This window comes from Anas acuta, chromosome 3 (genome assembly GCF_963932015.1).
Source record: "Anas acuta chromosome 3, bAnaAcu1.1, whole genome shotgun sequence".
NCBI classification, from domain to species: Eukaryota; Metazoa; Chordata; class Aves; order Anseriformes; family Anatidae; genus Anas; species Anas acuta.
In genome coordinates, this window is record NC_088981.1 from 17789944 (window position 1) to 17808231 (window position 18288).

General features: G+C 47.7%; 1 protein-coding gene across 2 annotated transcripts in view; it reads right to left on the reverse strand.

The window, feature by feature from the left end:
- Window positions 1-1419: 1419 nt before the first annotated feature.
- Window positions 1420-18288, reverse strand: part of COQ8A (coenzyme Q8A) — a 36487-nt gene continuing 19618 nt past the window's right edge. For both annotated transcript variants that reach the window (XM_068675918.1, XM_068675919.1), the window contains exons 5-15: window positions 17577-17651; window positions 13232-13354; window positions 10121-10206; window positions 8945-9085; window positions 7689-7770; window positions 6617-6710; window positions 5845-5986; window positions 4494-4601; window positions 3924-3989; window positions 3329-3415; window positions 1420-2821 (exon numbers count right to left, since the gene is read on the reverse strand). In XM_068675918.1, the coding sequence (XP_068532019.1) occupies window positions 2528-2821; window positions 3329-3415; window positions 3924-3989; window positions 4494-4601; window positions 5845-5986; window positions 6617-6710; window positions 7689-7770; window positions 8945-9085; window positions 10121-10206; window positions 13232-13354; window positions 17577-17651 (1298 nt within the window). In that variant the 3' untranslated portion in view covers window positions 1420-2527. The remainder of the gene's footprint in view (window positions 2822-3328; window positions 3416-3923; window positions 3990-4493; window positions 4602-5844; window positions 5987-6616; window positions 6711-7688; window positions 7771-8944; window positions 9086-10120; window positions 10207-13231; window positions 13355-17576; window positions 17652-18288) is intronic.

Here is an 18288-nt window from a genome sequence, read left to right on the forward strand (position 1 = left end):
GTGGCTGAGCTGCCTCCTCCAAACTGAGTCTCACGCATCTTGAAATGCATCTCAGAATACCTGCAAAGTTATTTGGAGTGTGTCCTGACCTGGTCTCACCTTCCACCAGTTCCTCCACAAGCCATGATACTTCCTCCACAGCAGAGACTGTTTGTTGGGACATCTTCCTCCTTGTTTGTTGTTGTGCTGGCAATATGCTTGGCTTTGATAGCAAACATCAATCCAGCAATTTCTCCCTCCCCGCCCTCGTGCAGCAGGAACACTGTGCTGCTGTTGGTCCTGTGTTGCGAGCAGTGCCCCCAGCATCTTATACAAAAGATCTGTGGTCATGTAAGCAAGTACGTAATGAATCTCCTCTGCCTGTGCTTACTGGCATTGTAATGCTCTTCAGTTATTTTGTTTTCCTTACAACCATTTCGGACATACTGGCTGTCCATCAGCAGAAACTTTGCTAGTTTCCTTGGCAGCTTTTTGTCCTTGCTTTTGAACATAAACATTTACCATCTCAACCCATTCCACCATTTTTACAGCTGTGACATCTAGAGCCAAAGGAAAAGTAAACAATATCTATCAGAACGCAAAGCACTAAAAGAGAAGTTAGTGAATAAAGCTAAGCAGCTTTATGCAAAACTATTACTCTGTTACTATTACTGAATAGCAGTGTTCACAGGTCTCAAAGTATCAGAACTAACCTGATGAGTGGTTTTAGTTGAATCAAGTACTGCTGGATCGTCCTAAAACAAGCCTGAAATCAAGCAAGTTATATGTTTATGATCCTGGAGGAAAGGCAACACAATAACCTGTTCTCCTATTTCTTATAGATCCCTACTGAGAGAAACCATTTATTCACCTGCTCTTTATCTCTGGCAGTGCCAGCAATCAGGCTTTCTTACCTAATGAAGTTTAAGCTCATACAGCCCTCTGCATGCCTGGGCTGTGCTAACCAAGTAGGCTCAGCTGCTGCTACATGTCTTGCCCTTGACAGACAAGAATGCCTGCCTCACTGGCACCAGACAAGCATCAACTCCAACAGCCACTCTTTCTTCACAGGTGGAGGAAGGGCAAAAAGAGCAGTGTCCGGGAACTCTTAATAGAGAGAGTAAAAAGAGAAAACAAGCAAAAGAAAAAGTTAATTACCAGGGATTTTAGCAGCCAGACCAATTGATGTTCAAGCTGACATCCCTCTGGCTCCTGGTAAACTTGCCATCACTGTCACCATATGACACAGCTGCAATGGAAAAGTGAAGGAATGAACAGGCCACAGTTGGCTTTGCGAGGGTAGCAGCAATTCTTTAAGCAAACAACTACAAAAGGGACGTGGAAGGGTCCCCTTTCCTGTGTTGCTGTTTATCTCAGAGAACAGGACACGGTTTACCTTTGTAGTCACTACACCACCAGAAGATGGAAAGACTGCAGGCCCACAGCACAAGCACTTTTTTTATTGAAATCAGAACTCGTACAGGTACAGGCTTTGTACAAAAAAAACTAAGAAAGTATATTTGCTAGCTTGACTCCAATAGTTTAAAATTGTGCGTCTGGTTTTAAACATGTGACAGTTGAAGCTTGAAATGCTCATGAGAGACACGATGTGTTTGTCTGCCTTGCCATACGTTCTACATTACTGGAAATCAGCCAAAACCCCAGACTAGCTTTCAAGTTAGGAGTCCAGCAAACAATTGGTGTCAGAGATGTAGCTTATCTAACTCACCAAAGTCAATACCTACCCAGCAGTGAAGAATCCCACTCTTTGTGCTCAGATGTAGTTCTGTTGAACATTTGCCTCCCAGAACCGAGAAGAGTTGTGTGAGTATGTGTGTATTTAAAAGATATTGGCACTCAATTCACAGGTTTATAAAATGTTTCCTATGTTTGCCTTGCAAGCCAAAGAGAAGCAGAAAACATAAAACCTCATGTTATGTGTACACGCATCCTTTGCATTACATCAGCATCACTAAAATCCAGGAAGGTTCTTGGACTGCTGCCACTTGACTTACAAAAACAGGAGAAAGGGGGGCTGAGTGTGTCTGTGGTAGGGTACACCTTCTTATTTCATTCTGTAAGTCACAGTATGAAAACTACTTGAATTCCACCTTAGCAGGAAGGTTTAAAAAAAAAAAAAAAAAAAAAGAATTCCAAACATTTCAATACTAAATTCCACTCTTGTCCTCCTTCCCCTACCCGCTATATGTTAAAAAAAAAAAAAAAAAAAAAAGCGAAAACAAAACAATATGCAGCTATCATCACAATGTTAAAAATGTATTCAAGGTAGTTGGCTGGTATCCTGAAACAGTAATACAAGCACTCACGACAGTTTCCAGCAAGCTGCAGACGGTCCTGGCAGTCGTTGTGTCGGACAGACAGAGCAAAGAACAGCTTTGTCTCCGTGAAACTCAGGCTTGGCTTCCAGGGCACAGGCTGCTGCTTCTCAAGAGGATGGAGAGTTAGGGTGCAACACATGGGAGGCGAGAACATTCCTGGCAAGGCTCAGACAAACCGTGCCCTCAGAACAAGGTACGTTAGTTCATTATTACTCCTCTGGCTTCTTGCCCCGAGTGCTCCAGTATTTGCTGTATGCCTCCTGGAACATGTTTTTGCAGGGAATTTTGGCCTTCAGTTTGGTGCAGATAAGGAACGATCCCCCCATCTTCCGATGAAGAGAGTAGGTCTCTTCTGGTGGAGGGACAAGCCGATGCTTCAGCATGACTGGAATTAAACCGTGGATCTTTTCTGTGGTGCTTTGGTTGCCGAAATCAAAAGGTTCCTCAGACGCAAAAGCCTCTCCCAGGATGAGGACAGCATTTAAGTGTGCATCTTCCATTTCCTGCCCAAAAGGAAAGGGGCCCAAATTGTATCACTAACCATTTGGAACACCAGGGAGAAAAAGGAGAAATACTACTCCTAACAGCAGCCGATTAGGAGAAATACCTACCTCTACCCACAATGAATGTGACCCCCAGACCCTGACAGACTGATAACCAGCTAATTCCAAGCACCTAAGCCTCCCAGAAGACTGTCTGCCCGGTCATGAAGGTTCAGCAGCGTCACTACCTGTCTTGCTGAGGGAGTGAAGGGAGATGGAGGGCGTATAAAAGAGAAAGTAGTTTGGGGGTTAGATGATTATTTTAAATGATAACTACATTATCATTTTGTTCTGGCTCCTGCTGCCAGAACAAAAGGAGAGAACAAAATCATGAACATTTTTGCCCTTCTCCCTCAGCTTGGCAACTGGGCTTTCAGACTGCCATCAAGAAATCTCTAAGTTAAGATCCACGTTCTTCAGCAAACCTTTCACTGGCCACTACTAGAAGTAGATGCTTCTGCTCCGTACCTTGACTTCATAACCAGTGAGGAATTTCATTTCAATGGACTTCTTCAGTACTCTGTCTCTGTCCATGTCAGCAGCTGCCTTGATTACCTGAATAGGAAGAACACTTTCAGGAGAGCTGGATGATGACTGAAAAAAGCTTTCACACAACAAAGCGCGCACACGCACACACACACATATACACGAGTGCAGAAATTCACAAGTCTGTAAGCAGGCCACAGGAGAAGCCAGGCAATGAACAGTAGAAGCAATTCCCCCACACCCTCATATAAAAATCACTGAATTGTGAGTGGGTGAGAAGAGGGGATCGCCTTTGAGATAAGCTCTGCCTGAGTCTCCCAGTAAGCAATGTTACAGTTCTCCACAGCTGTCACGTAATTTAACCATTAGGACACAAGCACCAAAGGCTAGCAGCAGACGTGCATAGAGCTATCGTCAGGGATAAAACCGGAACCAAGATCTCATCTCCAACCCTGCTTCCCTCTACAGCCAGGAGTGGATTCAATACAGACACAAAACAACACAGCTACGAGAAGAATTGTGCAAATACTCTTAAGAACCCCAGCGCAGCATGCTAGGACACACCACAAGTCCTCACCTCAATGTAAACGTCTGTGAACTTCTCGTCAAACCCTCGTGTTGCTCCGAAGTCCAGCAGGGCCACCTGGAAATGAACACACCCTTCAGCACTGATGAACAAGTAATTCCATCCGGCCTGCAGGGTACAAGCAGGCAGCCAAGCCAACCAACAGGACATCTGCAAGTGCTTCCCCAAGCACTGTTATCTTCAGCATAGCACAAGACCAGAGCATTCAACTAAAAACCATTTGTTCAGATGTGCCCTGGTAGGACACTGCCAAATACAACTTCCCAGTGACACATTTCAAAGAAAGAAAAAAAAGACCCTGAGGCTCAGGAGTTATCTGTGACTGGATCCGGGGCCAAAGACAGGCAGCCCAACAGTTCCACGAGCCCTGTTCTCCCTCCCACCCAGACCAAGCAAGTAAAAGCAGCGAAGGGCCAGGTTTCACTGTCCTGCCTGCCCAAGGCTCAAGGAATCCATGAGAGAACCTCAGTCAGAGCTCAATGAACTCTGAGAATGGGGAATAATCAAGAGCTGGTGAAAAACAGCGCTAGCACAGGCAGAATGGGTGCTGCTTGCACTTACCTTGTGTAACTGTGGGTCATAGAAGAAGTTTGACCAGTTCGGGTCAGTCTGCATGTACCTGAACTCAAACAGCTCCCGCAGACACAGTACGAGGATGTGGTGACAGATCTTGAAAACCAGAGAGAAAAAGAAAAATCAGCAGCGTGGCAAGACCCACGCATGCATGTAATTACAGTGGGCACGAGCACATGCCAGGAACACATCACCACACTGGCAGGTACCATCTGAAATGAAGGCAACGTAGCTCCCAGGAGGCAAGATGCTGCTCCAGGGCGCTCTGAGTTAAAGGCCCAAAAGAAGCTAAGAGTTTCTTCCTGCAAAGCTTCCTTCCCAACAGCATACAGAGCTAGCTTCAAACCTTTACCTAAAGGGGCACACAACCACCGGGCACCCCTCAGCAAAGCCTGCTGGGCTCAGCACCCACCCAGGCTGAGGGAGCAGCAGCAGGCACACGAGCTTGGGACTTGAAGGCATGGAGGAGGCAAGAGCAGCAGCCTCTAGAAAGCCTGCCACCGTATTACATGCAGCAAAGCCTCTCTGTGAGGACACACACGGGAACCTGTTCAGTGCAGCTGCCAGCCTCATCCTGCCCATCTTCAGCTGCTCAAAGGCCCAGTGGAACACTGCCTTCAGGAGGAAGATCAGTAAAGGCAAGCCAGACCCTGCTGCAGGACACTGCCACTTGGGGCAGAAGGCTGTGGGCCTGCCTGGCCAACTGCTTTGCTTGCAGGGCAAAGCAGCAGTGCCCCACCCCAGAGCCTCTGAAAAGCAGCCCAGGTGATGCAGCAGCCCATCCGAGAGAACAAGCCCCAAGGGCAGGCAGCTCAGGGGTCTCAGGCAGCCAGCTCTGGCCTGTCTCCAAGTCCAATATGGCACTGGAGCCTGTCTAGGGGAACATACACCCTGCACTTTTCCCCAGTGACCTGCTAACAGCTGACAGCTCACAACAAGACCAAAAAAAACACCACCCAACCACAAAACATATCCAAATTCCAGGACAGTTATTTCTGCTACTAAAACAGATGCTTCTCCCACCACAGCACTCCAGTCCCTTGCTATATTGGGCACCGATACGCACCCACCACCACATCCCCCCTCCTGTTTACTGGGGTAGTTTTCCAGCAGCTCTGTACAGCACGGGCCAGGCTCACAGAGGGCGATGACACCCAATCACTTTGGCAAGGGCAAGAAATTCTCCTGAAGTCCCATCCAAGAGAACAGCTGCAGAACAAAACTGTTCTTCCCCCAGAGCTGGCAATTCCTCCCAAGCTTAGGGTCATCTGAGAGAAGCAGGGCACCCAGGAGGTCCTCAGCTAGACCTCCCCTTTAGCCACCCCTGTGACCACAGTACCTCGTTTCGGATCTCCTGGCTCAACCCCTCAGCTTGATCCAGTGGGAAGCCAGACACAAGCTCTGTGGTCAGGACGTGTTTGCTGCACAGCTCATCCACTACCCGCGGGACGTAAAAGAAGGGGTGGTCTTTCAGCAGCTCCCTAGGGCACAGAGGGAAGAGAGGAGAAGGGTAGGAGCCCCACAAGCAGGTGGGCCCCTCTGCAACATCTTGAACAGCGCACGGCTCCTTCACGTAACCTGGTTCACAGCTGCTGCCCCTTCCCCACACCCTGGCTGCAGCTGCCAGGGAATATTTTCCTCAGTAGCTATAGCAGGGATCAAGTCACCAGAAGCCATGCCAGTGAGTTACAGCTGCTGGTGACTCCTGAGGTCACATCTCCTGCTGAAGGAGCAGCTTTAGGAGGGACTCTAGGCGGTCACATTGAGGGACACCAGACTCCTTTGGTGATCCCACTTCAGGGCCAGACTACACGTACAGAAACTGGCCTTTTGCAAGGAGAGCAGGGCCAAAGTTCTGCAGGGTGGGCAAAGAGGGGGCATCCAGCCTCCAGCAGCACTCCCAGGTCCAGCCTTAATGTAAAAGCCATCAGGACCCAGTGCTACAGTGAGACAAGGGAGCAGCCACTGCTGGTGGCATTACGTGCTGTGAGAGAGCTGACCTGGGTCCCCAGGGCATGGAATTCACCTCCCCGCTGGCCCTGCAGTTGAGGAGCCTCCCTACATTTCACACCCATGTGCAGAGACAGGTTGGGGCACTGGTGTGAACATACTGGAATTTCTTCGCGCAGGCAGCTTCTCTCTGGTAGTCACACTCCAGGGCCAGCTCTCTGCTCAGGACTTCAATCAAATGCTCAGGGAACAAACCTTAAAAGCCAAACAGCAGAGAACAGAGTAGTCTTAGGAAAAAAGCCCCTCAGGCTAAGCTTGCCAGCACTGCAGCTGAGGAGCAACCTGCTGTCCAGCCAACTCAAGGCTGCAGAATGCAAGAGGTCCCCAGGAGCCACCTCCTCTTTGCAACTGGAAGCAGTTTGTATGGGTAACCCCAGGCAGTGGCCACGCAGCTGCTCCTTCAGCAAGGCACATCCACAACGTGCTCACACAGCTGGGCCCATCCTCCCCATCTCCCACCCACGACGCCTGCTCCTGCTCTCTCCTCTGGGGCAGCTCTGGTGCTGACAGGGCTCTGCAGCAAGATGTGTCAGGGCAGCAAGACTCATCCTGCAGGGCCCTGTGAGCCACCACAGAGCAGTAGCCAGTTTTTGTCACTATGCAGCCTGATCTGAGGGCAACATCTGTACAGTGCCACTACGATTTACAGCTGCTGCATGCAGGTGCTTGGAATGAGGAGCAGTTAATCCTGCATTCCCTGTGGAAAAATGGGTGTACTCCTGTACTACAGGAAAGCACTGAGAGAGCCCAGGATCTAATGGGTCTCCAGCTCTCCATAGCTGGACCCGTCGTTTTCTGCTCATCCCAGTCAAAGGGATGCAGGAAATGCAGGGAAGTTCTGCCAGCCTTGACAGAAAACAGCATGGACAAAGCAAGGATACATGATGTGAACACTGCCCACATTTCATGCCTAGGAGGCCATCAGGCACTTCAGACTGCCAGGAGTCCCTGTGAGTCCTTCGTTGGAGAAGTGCACAGGTACAAGCGTATGTTACTCTGGCAGGTGCACACACACAACCAGGGAAAATAAACACTGCAAGTGCACTTCCCACCCCACCGAGCGAATACTGGAGCAGGCACATGCTCAAGGGCATGCTCTCCAGTCTGTGGAGAGAAGTAGGCAAGGTACAGGCCTCCATGTGCTAGATGACACGTGGGTCTTGGTCTTTTTACCTTCAGGGAGAATGTTGCTCATGCTCAGGACAGTCATCAGGTTATTAACATCGCTGTTGATGCTCTGGGCAACTCCAGGGTACTGCAGGACAGAATGGGAAAGGGCAGCGTTACGGCTAGATGAACCCAAGGAAGCCAGTTGTACAGGGCAAGATAAAAACACCTTCCAGCTATAAAAACACCTTCCAGCTCAACAAGAACCAACCCTCAACACAGCCAACTGCAGCGTGGCAAACAGAACGGCCTTTTCAGTTCTTCTGGCATGGACTCCTCTAAAGTGAAAGAAATCCTAAGTCACAAATCCCAGCAACACACGAAACCCCTCAGACACAAAAATCCCAGTGACAGCAGCCAGCCACTTTCCCACCCACAGCTGAAGCAGACGCCGCTGACAGCCCCAGAGTGTTTCATTCATCCAGAGCTGCTGGGCAAGCAGCGAGATCCCACACCAGTCCTGGAAAAGGTACCTCCTCGTGTTTTTCACCTAGTCTGAAGAGAAATGAACCAGCCTATGCTGTTGTGGAGCAGGACGTATGGTGCCACAGTTAACTTTCCATTGCTACTGCCTTGGGCTAACTTCAGAGGTCACTTTGGACACAACTAGCTTGAGAAGGAGCCAATACCCATCCATATAATCTCTAAAGCCTCCCAGTTTACAAAACAAACCAACAACCGGATAACCAACTTTGCCTGAGGTCCCTTCCTGACTAAGCAAGTTCCGTCACTTCTCTTGCATTATAAAGCATGCTGTACAAATAGTTCCAGCTCCGGAACTTAGTTGCTAGAAATACTTGGTTGAAGTTGCTGACAGCCCTGAATAACCCTCAGCACTGTCAGACTGCCATTTCTTAAAAGCCAGTGCTTGTTTGTCACTTCAAACTTCTATAACCTTTGGGCTGTGGCCAGAAAAGGCATGAAACGGCACATTCCAGAAAGAGGACTGACCCATGGAGTAGGTAGGACCCCCGCATGCAGCACTAGTGGGTACGAGCAGTCCCTTACCACCATTACCCCCACACTTCAGTGATATAACCATAAGAAAGGTCTCCCATTCATCTGGAGTCAGAGACTGGCCCAAGTTGCACAACCTCTTCTGTCCTTCCCCTCTGCTTCTGTTAGCGTAAGAGATTGCTGGACCCAAATTTCACTTGCATGAAAGCGTTTCCTTATCCATCCTAGCAGTAAATATATCTGTGCAGCTCCGCTGCCTCTCTGTGCAGCACAGACCAGAGAGGATGCTGGTCTCTAAAGCCCACCTGGATTTTCATGGCAACTTCTTTCCCGTTTTTCAAGCGTGCCAGGTGAACTTGACCAATTGAAGCAGCAGCAAAGGGGCGTTCTTCGAAGGACTCCAGTTTATCCCTCCAGTTGGGGCCAAGGTCATTGTTCAGAGTTTTCTACAAATGAAAGGAAAACATCAGGGACAGCAAATATTTAAGATCTGCATTATTTGCCATCATGCTCCTCTAAGGTGACTCGCTCTGAGTACCTACACCCTGCTTCCTAGATTGTTTCCCCTTCCTCCCAATGAGCACAGAACCATGAGCAATGGTCCAGCCAGCAGTGGCTCCCCAGAACTAAACAGATTCTGGCAGGAGCTGTGTGAGGCTGTTACTGGGACCCGAAGAGCAGTGATCCTGAACACAACCAGCACTACTTTAGGAATATAAAAGTTTCCCTTTTGAGGCCGCTTATCTTCCAGAATACGGGCAAGGATTTAAATATTTCTCCTCTTTCATCATGCTACCAAGCTGATCAGAAGCAATCCAGGCTGAGAGTGATTCTCTTTGAGGCAATAGTGACAATTAAACATGACAACCTGCGTTAACAGCTTTTTTGTTACACTGCCAGGCTGCCATACTTAAGCACTGGCTCTTATCTTTCAGAAGATGGATGTAGTGCTGACAGTTCCTTTTGCATTACCCTTCACATCTTAATTATCAAAGGGAGGAAAGGACAAAAAGAGAACATGTTCCAACTCTACTTGAAGGTAGGTTACATACAATCAACAGGACAGAATTGCTGTTTGTTTTCCATCAGACTAAAATTTGTGAGTTTTTAAAATGGGATTTAGGCACTTGTAAACACTGGGTTAACATCCATGAGGAAGATCAGAGAGAGGAAACAGAAGAGGAGACTACACTAAACTAGTCCCATGTGATCATTTTTGTATGGACTTCATAACCTCTGGACATTAAAAAATACAGCATTTTTTCCTCTGTCCAGAGCTGAATGCATACTTGTGAGTGAGAACTGACAGCACATAGCTGAGATAAGGAATCGGATGTCACCCGCAACCAAAAATACACAACTTTTGTTGAAGGAATACTCTTAGAAATACCCGTCTGCCTCCCCCAGCAGTGAATGTCACAGGTGACATTTATTCTGCTATGGACCCTCCTCCCCAGTGAGCAGGAAGGAACGTTCCTCACCATCATCTGCTTTATGGGCATGAAGTCGGCACTCTGACGCACACGCTCAAAAATCCTCTGGAGATGGGGGTTGATGAAGGCGTCATCTGCCAGAGGAAGAGAACATGGCAGTCAGCACAAGCACTGCGTTCTCCAGTTCTTCTTCAGTACCTGAAGAAACACACCTGTGCTCAAACAAGTCAGGTTGTCCTGCCCACCAAGCACACACCAGTGAAGGTTATGGAATTAATTTTAGCTCAGAAATACCATACCCTGTAGTGAACCCTTAGGCAGACCTCCTGAAGCATCACACCTTTGGAAATGAGCCAGACGTCGTGGGCACAAGTAACAGAACAGAGGAAAAAGCTACTCCTTCGTTTTTGTCCTCACAAAAAAAATCTGTGTATAACCTGACCATCTCCTAAGCTCACCTGCTGCAGACAGAGTAAATTTCTGTGCACCTTTTCCCAATGAGCAATGTCAGGACAAAGTATGAATACACTAGGAATCCAGCGTGTTTTCTAAGTGTAAGAAGGTTCCTCAGCATCACTTGTCATCACGGTTCCTGGCTCAATTCAGTGAAATAAAGAACACTGCTACAGGCCCCACAGACCCAGCAGCAGTGCTGGGAACAGCGTGCAGCACTGCGAGGCACAGAGACTTCTGGTAGGACAGCAGGCTGCACAAACACCAAGCACAAGGTGCTCTGCACAAGCCTCTGCCATCTACCAGCCCCTGCTGGCAGCAGAACAGCACCCAGGCCTAGCAGAGGGCACTGTCACAGACACAGGCAACAGAAGGAACCCCTGGGGCATCATCCCAGTGCTCCCAGGTTCATGGTGGGGTTTAACCCAGCCCATCCTAAGGGGCAGCAGTTTCTCTGGAAAGCTGTGCAGCAGTAATACCCTACGTATGCAAGTACTGGACTCAGACTAATAGCAATACAGCCTCTATTACTGTAAACAGCTACGCAAACGTAGAGCAGCTGCAAGTAGGCAGAAGAAAACATAACTCAGCTAAAAATAACTTATTTTAGGAGCCAGAAGGATTTAGCAAGCATTTTTTACCCTCATAGGAAACGATGGGAGTGGGCTCTTGAAAGATTAGTCATCTCCTGTAAAGGCTTCTACAACTGCCCAGAGAAAAGCCACCAGTTCTGGCAAACACTTCATTTTTCTTCATGTCGTTATGAAATTAGATTTAACTGCTGCTCTCCCAACACCAAAAAAAGTCCCTGTTTCCAGCTTTATTCTTGAGAACCTTCACGTGTGCTTCTTACATTGAAATTGAAGTGTCACTTATTTACTAACACAACCTGTCTGTCCCAGGAAAGGAGAAACACAGCTACCTTAAGGACGCTGCCCTGGGAGGGAGGAGCTCCCATTCTGTCCCTGCAAGGTCCTGTGCCCTCCGCAGGCACTGCGGCACTCTGCTCGCTTGTCACAAGCCAGATGAAGGCTGGACAATGCCTCAGAGATCGCTGAAGGCCTGCACGTCTTGACACTTGAGTGAAGTCAGCTGGCAAGTGTTTGAAACCCTTGCCAAAGCTCAGTCATTTTAGGAGACAGCAGGCAAGTGACAAAAATCCAGATTATTTCTGTTCCTCGGAGGTGGCCTTTCACAGCTGTTGCCTCGTCACTACCATCCCCGCCTGGTGCAGCTATAGCCAGGCTCTGGGCACATCAGGTGCACCTCGTAACAGCAGCCTAACAATTTCTAAGTTACCCCCACCTGTAGCAGGGAAGTGAGCCTCAGAGCCAACTTCCAGGCATGGCTCACCCATTGCACTTACGAGAGGCACTGGCCAAACACAGCAAGGAACAGAGGAGCTCCTCCTAGGTCTGCTCTATAACCAAGCAGTATCAGCACCTGGAAGTTTCTGGAGGGTGAGAAAAGAGCATATGGGGAGCAGCCATGGCACATCAGCTGCCTCCCACCTAGCTCTGCAAGCGCTGCCATCAGCCTGGCACACACCTACAACAGGTGACAGCAGATGAAGGACGATGAAATACCACAGCGAGGGCTCTCTGGAACACAGAGCTGCTCTCAGTTATTTAACACAACACAGGATCCAGCCCCATCAGTCAGCACCTACTAAAATTAATGTAGGAGCACAAGCCAAGCAAACGGAGTACTTCAAACACTCAGACACTGACTCAGTATCAGTGATATCTTGAAAGCTATTTTCAGACAAGTGTAAAAGCCCTGTTTTTGCTGGTTCTTTCCTTCCTCTTTTTTTATTTTTGGCAGGAAGGCAAAGTGAACAGGTTCAGATAAGGTTTGAAATCAGCACACCTGCTGTGTTCCAGGAGTAACCTAGCAGCTTAGTGCAAAGAAGCCGATGTCACTCATGCCTTCACCTGTGACCATTGATTTCAGAGCCTGATGCAGTAAGACAGCCTGAAATCTCTTCAAGGACATAAAAAGAAAAAGAAAGTTCTACACAAACATGTGTAAGAACTTTTTTATAGCAAGGGTGACAGAGCACTGGAACACGCTGCCCAGAGGGGTTGTGGAGTCTCCTCTCTGGCGATATTCAAGACCCACCTGGAGCTTTCCTGCTCAAACTACTGTAGGGAACCTGCTTTTAGCAGGGTGGATGGACTCTCATCTCCAGAGGTCCCCTCTAACCCCTACAATTCCGTGGTTCTGTGATGTAAATCACAAACAGGTTGCTGTAATGGCAGAGGGCTGCAGATATAACCTCAAACACTTTTGGTAAACAATGAACAGGATCATGTTGTCATCTTCTACCTCCTTTCTAGCAGGATACTTAGGAGTAGCCTGGGATACAGCTCTGCTACTCTACAAGTGCTTTTTATACACAGGCATGGAAATTCAGACAGTCATCTCATTTTCAACCAATTTCAGCTGTGTGCCTGACTCAGCTCAGACCTACAACAGGGGCACTAGGCAAGTGGAGGTATATAATCCATACATCAGCTATTTCAGACCATGATTAAGCTGAACTGCATCACACACATCGCCACTGCTGTTCCCACGTGAGAAAGCTACTTTCCACGTTTACTCCATGCTGACTGATTCCAAACAGCTGACAGTGTAACACGAGAAATCAGCTGCTCCCACAGGCAGCACTGCTGAGGGTAGCTAAGGACCTGTGCTCTCACTTACCTTGAATGCTTAACATCTGTCCCAGCTTCAGGGCTGCTCCCCGGACCTTGCACAAGGTTCTCACGATTCTTTCCGCATTGGCCTCTGACAGGAACGGGCTGGAGTCCATCACTGCTTTCTTCCCTGAGGGTGAGGAGAGAAAGCACATGGATGAAAAGCATCCTCACCTCAGCAAGCTCACCCCACTGTGTTAGCGTATGCTCAGCAGGAGATTCACCTTCCCTCAGAGAGGAACCAAACCAGGACTACGCTCGAGCTCCATCGCAACCCAGGGGCATGAGCTGTGGTTGCACACCTGCGCCTTGTTCTGACTCACTGCTAGCTCGAGTGCCAACAGCAACAAGTCACAACAGCACAAACATCCACGGAGGCTACACAAACCCTGCAGACAGCGGTGTTTGGACTGGCTGTACCACACAGCTCAACCACACACCACATAAAGGGCTCCTGAGTCCCCGTGCCACAGGCTGCAGCACAGCCACAGCTTCAGAAGAGCAGCAGGAGTGGGACACAGCAAGGGGGACTGTCAAAAGCCCAGACAGCACGCTGGAATTGACTGAGAATATGCTCCCACTTCACGTATTGCTGTGCAACTGTGCATCTAAAGCATGCACCAGGCATCTGCAGAAAGCAGAGCCTTCACATTTCTGAGTCCATAAAAGCATTCTTCTTAATGAAACTGAAATCTCTCTCAATGCACAGGCAAAGTACATTGTCCCAACACCATAACCCCAAAATACCACGGTTGCATATAGCATCTTGAAAAAGCAGCAGATTGCAAATCTGTGATGAGGCTATGGGGCCAGTCAAACCCAGGGAGAGTTCCACTAGTTACTAGTTCCAACTGCACTTGGAGACCATGCCAGGAGGCCAAACCCTTACACTCACCAGTGGTCATACATACACCAGCTCGTGCAGAACAAGGCCCAGAATTACCAACTCAAACAAGCACAGTCCTGTCCCCAGCGAAGGGCAAAGACTGATGTATTTTTATTTATTTTTAAGGATGGAACAAAGATAGAGGGAGACTAACTCAATTTTGTGATCTCTTTGGAAGCAACAAGCCCTTCAGGAGGACAGCTTCTCTGGCTTACAGAGCACGGACAGAATGGGCAGGCAGGCACCTGCCGACCACTGCTCTTGGGACTGCAGCTCAGCTCTCATGGAGAACGGGACAGGAAGGAGGTCTGGTATTACAGGTAGGCTGCAGAGCCCAGAGCTGGTATGTCAACCGTGGGGCTACACCTTGTAGCAACACTTCAGAGAAAAGGGTACAAAGGGTGGAAGAGGTGAAGCCAGCATATACAACAAGAAGGGCCCAAAAGGCACAGCAGCTGCAAGATCTGAAGATCTCTGACAGATGGAAGTTCCTGGTGTGTCTCGTAGTGACTGCAGCAGCAAAAAATCCTCTCCCTCTCCAGCTAGCTGTCAGGAGTGTGTACAGAGGGAGCTCACACTGTGCAGGGGACAGGGAGAACAGAGCACTGAAGGGTGGAAGGCCTGAAGCCATGAACTCTGGCTCTCAACTGTCCCACAAGGAAAATTCTTGATCCTCAGCAATGACAAAACAAACAGTCCCTCCCACAAGCTCCAGACGCAGAGGAGCTAGGGAAACTACCGAGTTCCCTATCTTCCTTTGTAACACCTGCACAGATAAGGATGAAAGAGTTAGTTAATGATTAAAGTCACCTCCAGAAGCCAGTGAGCCATGACAATTTTAAAAAAGTCTCGTCAGAGAGAGCCAGCGTAGGCACTCCCCCACCTTGTTCTCCTGGCACGCTTCTCACTGAAGCTGAGCCCACAGGGGTGCTGCCTGACTACCACGCCACCCAACAGCCCGTGATTGGTTGTTCTTTGTTTATGTACCTTGCTAAAAGTGGGCACAAACAAGAAGGTGACCTGAAAGCAAGAGTCAAAACCAGATTTATGTAAACGGCAAGTCAAGAAACAACATGGAAAACAGACATAGGCTTCCACGGGTAGGTGGAAGAAAGCAGGTATAAAACCCAGCACAGTTCATCAAAACAGCACAAAGCTTTCCAAGTGTGTATGCTTCTCACTGCTGCATCACTGCTCTTCCACCTCCTCTGCTACCATTACAAGAAGAACTACCTGCTGGACTTTGCACACATTTACTTTTAGGATCATCACAAACTTCGGAGCAAGTAAACAGTCAAGAACATAACCTAAGCACTTCAGACTGACCGCTCAAGTTGATTGCACTTCTTCTTTCCATAGGGAAACAAGCATTTGTTCAAATCCAGGCTAGCTGCCAGCCCCGCAGGGCTCTGCCCAGCCTGGCATTTGCTCTGTGCCTATCAGAACAACCTGTTACAGGTCATTAATAAGTTACAAAATTGACCTTGAATCCAAAGTCTTCATGCTAGTAATGGCAACTATTTGTCTGGGCAGTGTTTCATTCTTATTCCTGGAATTCTGTTCTACTCTCTCATTCCACCACATGTAAACCTTGCACTTTAGATACACACCAAATGCTGAGACTACCAGCAAGGTCACCAGTGACCTAGGTTATTTTTAAGTTAGCTACATCAACATGACAAGAAAAATCCCACTGGAAATGAAGTACGATCATCCTTTATTTAAAAGATGAACCAAACCACTTATTAAATCACTTAAAGAAGGCAGCCTTAAGACCCTAAAAATACCCCTGCAACTCCATAGAAATCATTTCTGCCACCAAATTTCTGTGTCTAGGACATCAGGCTTTGACAAGGAAGGGAGAAACTCACAAACTCTTGCACCAAAATTTTTGTTCAGGGATAAACCCCTTGGTATCATAAAAAGTAAACTGTTTCTGGAAACAGACAAGATGAGGCAGAGAGGAGAGAATGGAGAAGGGCCCTACAGTTACTAAACAAGGATGGGAATTTAAGCGGGGTGGGAAACAAATCAATGCAAACATGGTTACTAAAGAACATAACAGGAGAGGAGGCATCCATGGCCCCTCCATTTGGTAGCAGCAATGGCAAGATGACAGAAGTACAAACCTGTTAGATTAAATAGAGGTATCTATGCAAGACATTTCCCCCAAGAACAGCAAAGGCTGGTACTGACAGAGAGCAGTAAGAAAATGGGATCTTGGATTCAAGCCGTGTGTATGTCCTCTGCCATGCCCTTCTGCAGGAGCAGAGCCCTTGGAGAGAGGTCCCATCCAGTGAGTCACACCCACTGTAACGTCCTATGGAAAGTGTGACCAAGGACACCAGCTAGAAGCTGTAGAAGAGCAGCAGGAATGAGAGCCTCGATCATGCAGCACTCTCCTCACGATATTGGCTTAAGAAATTCCAAAACAGCACAAAGGCTGAAATAATCTACTTCTGCCTCACCTCAAAGCTTACCACTCCTGGCCCATTCTCCTTTACGCAGCGTAACCACTGCTCCAAGCTCTTATGTAAGTAGACAACAGCAAGAAGAGAAGCAAAAACGACATCAAGCAAGACAGCTAAAAATAAAACCCAGATTATTTTCCAAATCCTTTGCCTACCATCTAAATCATCAGCTCTCATTGCCATATAAACTAATCAAGGTTTGGGCAAAAACATGACTTTTCCCAGAGCACAGCTCAGCCTGCAGAGCAAACTACACTGCCATATTTAACCACTGCAAAAGCTTAGAAGAAAGCCACCATGACACGGCCAGGTGTAACTCGGGAACATTTTACCTCCAACTTCAAACAAGCTGGGAAAAAAAACAAGGTCGGGTGAATTTGCATGGTTATGAGAATCCTTCAGAGGAAGGCGAAAGAAAAATGGAAGTAGCAAATCACTGTTTAGCACATACATAAATTGTTTTGTCATTCTGAAAGACAGAGAAATAGAGGAGAGCAGCCATCCTCTAAATTCCTATTAGGCAGAACATCCCTAAACTTCAAACAGACTGCAAACAGCAATAGCATGAAGTTTTCAGACATGAGTGCTCATCTACAGTTTCTGAAGTGATTGAACTACGCAGTTACACTGAACAGTTTAAAAATATTGTTGCACCAACATAATCCAAGAATGGACACAGGTATGGTATTCATGCCCAGGTGTGGCTGTGGGCAAGTAGGCTGTATGAATTGCACTGGCATAAACTTACTCTCACACATACACATGCCTGACCTCCATCTACATGGTGAGGTTGTGGCTTACGTTGATGGGAAAAAAAAAGTCTGGAAGTATCACATTAAAAACAAAAGAACTACAAAATTGCCCTTGTTGTCCCAACTGTGTCAATGTCCCAGCTTTTAAAAGACTAAAATCTCGCATTTATGTATGCAGGTAAACTGTGACTGGAGAAGAAAAAGGAAAAAAAGACCAAATATGAGGATGCAGAAAGGGCTCACCATTGCGTTCTTCAGGTCGAAGGCTCTTCTTTGCAACTTCTGCCAATGCTCCAATGCCAAGACCAACAGCCAATCCTTTAAAATAAGAAACAGGTCACGGTAAAAATACTTATCTTCGTTACATATAGAAGCATTTTTTATAATTAACCTCAAGCCACAAGATCACAAGCACAGCTACAAAACAGCTTGATTAGAGCATCCTGGCTTCTGCAATGGAGTTATCTGTAAGTTTTACACTGAAGTCTTTTCTCCTGTGTTTCTTTCTTCAGTCCAGCATGCCAGCCAGGTATCATAGGCTAGACCTGCCTGAGACACCCAGTTCTTGTGAAGTGCATCAGCAAGCGCTACTGAGAGCTGCGTGCTCCTGCTGTAGACTCAAATTGTGGGGTTCATTCTTCCCGAGGCCCACCTCACCCAAGCAGCATTGTAAGCTCTAATCCCAAGCAGCTGTGCTGTGGAGTAACCCTGAGCAGCAGCCACAGGTCCATGAGACTGAACATCAGCAATCCATATACCACTGCTCTTGCAAGTGGCAAGTTGCATGACACTGTACAGTGGCCACAGATTAAGCTACAACTACAAGTAGCATTATTTGCCTCCACAACTGACCAAAACCACCAATGATTAAGTGACACACAGATCTAACCCTGCAGTAAAATGCATACTACCAAAGGTCTCGCTGCCTACCCAATTATCTTCCCAATTTGAAAAT